The sequence below is a fragment of the Acyrthosiphon pisum genome, chromosome X, assembly GCF_005508785.2.
Source record: "Acyrthosiphon pisum isolate AL4f chromosome X, pea_aphid_22Mar2018_4r6ur, whole genome shotgun sequence".
Lineage (NCBI taxonomy): Eukaryota > Metazoa > Arthropoda > Insecta > Hemiptera > Aphididae > Acyrthosiphon > Acyrthosiphon pisum.
Window position 1 is genome coordinate 21,325,080 of NC_042493.1, and position 6,438 is coordinate 21,331,517.

General features: G+C 24.8%; 1 protein-coding gene across 5 annotated transcripts in view; it reads right to left on the minus strand.

Moving 5' to 3' along the window:
* The window catches only part of LOC100159880 (serine/threonine-protein kinase Genghis Khan), a 36,875-nt gene that overhangs the window by 15,981 nt on the left and 14,456 nt on the right, over positions 1-6,438 (minus strand). For 4 of the 5 annotated variants that reach the window (XM_016802125.2, XM_016802126.2, XM_016802127.2 and 1 more), the window contains exons 10-14: positions 3,876-4,000; positions 2,302-2,408; positions 1,999-2,218; positions 1,824-1,924; positions 152-293 (exon numbers count right to left, since the gene is read on the minus strand). In XM_016802125.2, the coding sequence (XP_016657614.1) occupies positions 152-293; positions 1,824-1,924; positions 1,999-2,218; positions 2,302-2,408; positions 3,876-4,000 (695 nt within the window). Of the gene's footprint in view, positions 1-151; positions 294-1,823; positions 1,925-1,998; positions 2,219-2,301; positions 2,409-3,875; positions 4,001-4,703; positions 5,008-5,067; positions 5,215-6,438 lie in introns of those variants that run through there. The other variant, XM_029492747.1, reaches the window with a different exon arrangement.

The window sequence follows — 6,438 nt, forward strand, 5'->3', positions numbered from 1 at the left end:
TCTCAGCTAGCATGTTTCCTGTGTAGCAAAAAAAAACATGCAGATGCATGAACTTACGAGCCTGATTATAACAAATTTAATTAACTTTTACATTTATATTTATAATATTTGTAGTGTAAGTATAAATAACAAATTTAAAAAAAAAACATACTTCTTTTTCTAAAGATTTTTGAATAACTTCATTTTCAAATATTTGATCTTTCAATTTGTTTGTATCCAAATTATATTTTGCTTGCTCCTTGCTGATATTTTCATTATATTCTACTTCTAACCGTTCAATCTCTCCTTTCAATCTAATTAAATAATTTTATATTTGTTAATTTATAGATCAACCAATTAATTTGTTGAAAGTTTTGGAAAATCAAAAAATTTATAAATAAGTTAATATTGTAAAAATATTATAAATGTGTCATTAGATAGTAAAACTATTTTTATTAACCAATATAAATAAATTAACAATTATTATAATAATATATAGTATAATAATATTAACATGGTTTTATTTCTAGAACCATAAACCATAATGTTGGTTAAAAAAAACCTTAAATAATTAGAAAAATTTTTTATCATGGCAGGATATTTTTATGTACATATACATTTTAAACTAACATTAGTATTAATATGTTTGGAATTAAATTGTTTTTTGTAAACTGCAATAAAATTATTGTTTATTATTTGAGGAGTAATTGACATAATACGTTTGAATATCTAACTTCAATAAGGTTTAAACTTTAAATATCCATAAAAATTGATGTAGCTTTAGGCTGAACTTTTTTTAATTTTCAGTAAAATATAAGGAATCTTGTACTAAATTTACAAGCCTTAGCTGTTAACATAAAAAATATTATGTATTGACAGCATTAATATAGATATTTGGTGTGAAATTTAAGTATCTCAGTTATTAATTCTTTTATTGAAATATACAAAATAATTTTATTGAAAATTAGTTTTGCATATTAGTTTTATAGTACTTTTTTTTTGTTATTCCCGATTATTTTACCCATCAAAGTATCAATTATATATATAATATGCTAGAATGCAACCAAAACCGCCCTTAAAATAGAAAATTGAAACTTTTAACTGTTCTTTAAGGTGACTTTAGACAAAAAAACACAAATCATTTTAAAACCCAAACATTCATCTTTTCGTCCAGAATCTAAAAGTTCATAAGCTACTTTACTTAAAGTTAATTCTTGTAGAATTAATAAAAATCATCTGAAATCATATTATAAAACCAATTATCAACTCATTTTAAAAACCATGTACAAATAATGCAATTTTAAAAATGTTAGATCTGAACATTGGTTGACGTATATAATTTGTATTATGAATGAATAAAAAGATTCCATTATTATAGACTAACATTGAAACAGAACTCGACATATTTTAAATACAGAATAGATTTACAAACATTTAAGTAAATACAAATATTTAAATGTAATCTTAACTGACAATAAGGAAAGAATATATTTTTAATAAACTATTTAATATATTTTACTTAAAATCACAACAAATTTAACAGGTCAATAATTTACTGATACTTAAAGTATATATTTGTTTATTTACTAAAAAAATTGTTTTCATTTTTTAAATATGAGATTCTTAATGTAATAGGTATATCCACTAATTAACATACCAAAAAAATTAAATCTTCAATAGAAATGTATATATCAATATATATATATATTTTATATATATATCATTGGTAACCTAAACAGTTCTAAATCTAAAATATTTTGTTTAGTTTCTAATAACAAAAAAATATTTTATGTTGACATTCTATACAAATTAAAGTATAACATTTTTTTTTAGTTTCTACATACCGAATTATTTCTTGCATTGCTCTTTGATTAGCGTTTTCATTAGTTTCAAAATTATTACCAGCAAATGACGGTGGATTCGATCTTTCAATTTCAACCTTATACTAAAATTAATATTTTTACTTATTAATTTATCTTCAAATCAATCAATATTCAGATATAATTATAATTTATTTACCTGATGATACATTTCTTCATTTTTTTCACGCAGTTTACGTTCATTAATGACTTCTGCTATAGATTCTTCTAATCGACTCTCAAGCTCTCTACGAACTTTTTCTGAACGACGAACTTCTTGACGTAATATATCTATTTTGGACATGGCTTCTTCTAATTCTTCCTCTTTGTCTCTGACAAGTCTTGACAGTTTTTGTTTGTGTTGCCTAAGTTCAGATAACCTAAAAAAATAAAATGATTTTAAACTACTATCACCAGAAAACAATATTCTTCTTGATTAGCAGAATTAATATAATAAACATACTTATTAGTTACATGACCATATTCAGTCATTGCATTGTTTTTTTGTCCCATGGCGTCCATTAATTCTATTTCTTGAGCTTTTAATTTTTCTTGTGTTTCTTGTTTTTCCTAAAAAAAAAAAAACATTAACTATGTTACAGTAAATAATTTAAAAAGAATGAAAATAATAGTACATTTTTAACTATAACCAAAATGTTGTATCCCACATTTTAAATTTAAATAAAATAGGTCGATGGTTGTGTATTTTTTATAATGCTAACTTAAACTTTTACATCAAATTCATTAAAATAATGGTTATAGGTATTTTATACATTAAATGTTTATTTGGCATTAAATTATGTACTGATGACCAAACACTTATTATATACGTTGTATAGTCGTGGTTGGGACACTCAATTTTTAAAGTATTGCTTACGTAGCTCAAAAATTTTCGCTGAACTCTTTCGAGTATTATTAAATTACAAGCTATTTGAGGGTCCCAGATGACAGAGCCATATTCTAAGATAGGCCTAACAAGCGAACAATAAAGTGCTTTCAAAGGAGATACTAATTTAAATTCGGCAGATACCTGCTTGACAAAACTGAGGGTTTTGAGAGCTTTGCAGCAGATCTGTTCTATATGCAGGCTAGGATTAAACTTGGGTTCAAAGACAAAACCTAAATCATTAACAGATTTGTCGAGTGGAACCAAAGTAGAACCACTTACAGTGTAATTAAATCTAATAGGAGAACTCTTACATGTAAAGATCATTGAATGGCATTTAGAGGTATTGAACTGCACACCTAACATAGTAGCCCAAGAAACTAAATTAGTCAAATCATTTTGGAGTGTTAAACAATCATTCAACGAGTTCACTTGATAGAATAATTTTATGTCATCCGCAAACGCTAAGAATTGTACCTACTTTAACGCCTTGTTGATACTGTTAATGAATAAGCTGAAAAGCAAGGGGGATTCCCACCTTAGGGAATGCCTGACGAAATGGGAAGAACAGTAAAACAGCAGATAGCAATTTTTGTTTAATAATATTATTATAACATTATAATCACGAATAATATTAGTATAACGTCATTATAATACTATTAGAATATTATCATTACAAAATGCTGTCTGGGAGATACCATGAATTTTTACCCACCCACTGGTTTCTATTATCAATGTAGGAACGAAACCATGAAAGAAGTGGCTCACCAAAGCCGGTTTCTTTCAGAACACACGGAAGGGACAAGTGATCAACACGATCAAAAGCTTTCGCAAAATCGGTGTAAATGATGACAATTTTGGAGTGGACGTTAAAGGCTTTACATATATAATTGTTATGTAAAGTATCTAAACAAAATCGATTTATTCCAATTACCAATTTAGATGGGCTATTTTTTTTTTAAAATAATAATAATTATGGTTCATTCACAATATTTAATATTTTGCTTGCCGCTTGGAAAAAAATGAAAAAAATAAAATAAAATAATACCTCACTTATAATTATAATTTACATTGTTTATTAACCTAACAAATAATAAAAATACAATATAATTATAACTACCCAATACAATTAAATTAATAAATTTACTTACCTTTTGGAGTTCTTCTTTTTCTTGTTGAAACTTTTTTATTATAATATCCAATTCTTTTTCATCACCAAAAGAAGCGTTGTGAGTTTTTTTGTTTTCTTTATATTTTTTTAATTGATCTTCTGAATCTAAACATAAATTAATTTATAGTAATATTTATATTATGTTAATGAATTTTGTTTATTTTGTTTATGAAACAAACTTGTAATTAAAAAAAATAATACACTAATTGGTTTTCACAACCTGGACCGCAATTTAAAAGTTGACACACTCATTTTTATTTTTATATTATTTAAGAAAAATTACTTATTCATACTTTTCCTCATTACTTTTTAAAAATATATTCAAAATTAAATAAAAAAATATAACAAATAGAGATCATACGTATTTATGATTTAATATTATGTTAGTTTATTTTGAAATTAACAAATATATGATAAGTTGTATAGATTCGTCTAAAATATATAAATGTGTATCATACATGATTATCTAATCATGATGTAGTGTTATCAAGTTTATACTACAGACATAAAATCAAAAACAACAACAGTGGAAAAGTACAGGTGCTACTATTATGCAGCTTAACGCTGACATTTTACACGGCAGTAAATTTATTCTAATCCGTGCCTTAATGAAATGTATTATTAAACTATTGTACTTTTAAAGCAATGGAACTTATTACTAAAAACTGTATTCAAGTAAAACAATAATTCATTATGTTCAGTACCGTAGTATACTCTTCAATAATACTATTTAACAAAAAAAATCTTGATGAACCATTATGTATCAATAGTTAAATTAGTAAAAAAATAAAATGTATGTTATTTTAACCTTCTACTTCACTTTTTCCTTCTTGAGATCGCATTCTTTTAGTCGTTTTTCCTGATGAAAGAGACTTCCCAATAGACCCAAGATCTGATACAAAACTATTTTGAGTAAAACTGAAACCAATAAAAGGTAAATGTAGAGCAGAAAATATAGGATTTGAAGGAGTAGGAGGGAAAATATCAGTTTTAATATCAATTTCTTCCACATCAAAATGACTGGTATCTGTTGGACTAGATACTTCAGGAATATACGGTGCTACACTATCTCTAATAGTGTCCCAATCTACACCGATAAACCAATTATGTTCCTGGAAAATTTAATTTAAAATTAAAAATATAATCATTAAGAGTATTATATTTTAACTTACTTTGAAGTCATTGATGCCAGTTTGACCTAGTCTTTGTTCAGCACTACAAATAAGTTTTTTCATTAAATCTTTTGCTTCTTCAGAAACTTGTACTTCTTGATCATTTGGAAAATCAAAACAATTCTAGAATATGGATTGAACAAAAATTATAATTACTCAAATTTAAATGTTAAGAACAATAAAAAAAAAGGCGGGTAAGTCGTGGATGTCGCTCTGCTGTACAGTAGGTTACAAGTGGGTTACTGTAATGGATGGAATTAAATTTGAATCCAATGATATTATATCATTGTATACGAAAAACGATTCTGAACGGAGATGATTTGTCAGTCTAGGATATATTATTTTTAAAGAAAAACTTATGGAGAACCTTGTACCAAATTTTAAAAACTTAGTTATAAAAGAAAAATTTTTACGATTTTTCAACCACTAAATTACTTGCAAATTTTCGCAATTTTGACATATTTCGTATAAATTTGAACTTTAAATGCTTATAAATAAAAATTGTGACAATGTATTCCTTTTATTTTGCAACTGCTATTGTAAAAATATGTTAGGAGCCTTGTATTAAATTTCCAAATCTTAGAATTAAAAAGAAAAACTTTTATGAATTTCTGTCTAAGATAATTTGAACATTGCCGTAATTTTTACGTATTTAGTCAAAATTTGAACTTTAAATGCTTATAAAAAAAAAATCGTGACTATATATTTCTTTTATTTTTCAATTGCTATTGTAAAAATATATTATGAGCCTTGTATTAAATTTTGAAATCTTAGATATAAAAGGAAAATTTTTTATGAATTTCTAGCATAAAATAATTTACGAATTTTCGTGATTTTTACATAATATGTTGTCAAAATTTGAACTTTAAATGCTTATAAATAAAAATTGTGACAATGTATTCCTTTTATTTTGCAACTGCTATTGTAAAAATATGTTAGGAGCCTTGTATTAAATTTCCAAATCTTAGAATTAAAAAGAAAAACTTTTATGAATTTCTGTTTAAGATTATTTGAACATTGCCGTAATTTTTACGTATTTAGTCAAAATTTGAACTTTAAATGCTTATAAAAAAAAATTGTGCCTATGTATTTTTATAATTTTTGAATGGGAGTTAGAACAACATATGTGGACCCTTCTATTAAATTTTCAAGTATTTTGTCCCAGCCAATTTTTTTTTATCAACATTTATAAAAAAAAAATCAAAAAAAATCGATTATTTCAATTGCCTATAAATAGATTAAAAATTAGTGAAATATTTTGAAAATAAAACTATATAAAGAAAATGTCAATTTAAACAACTGGTAAAATTTTCAAGTGTCTACGACTCATACTTTTGAATAATAACAAATATCAAAAATCGTTTGAGCTAA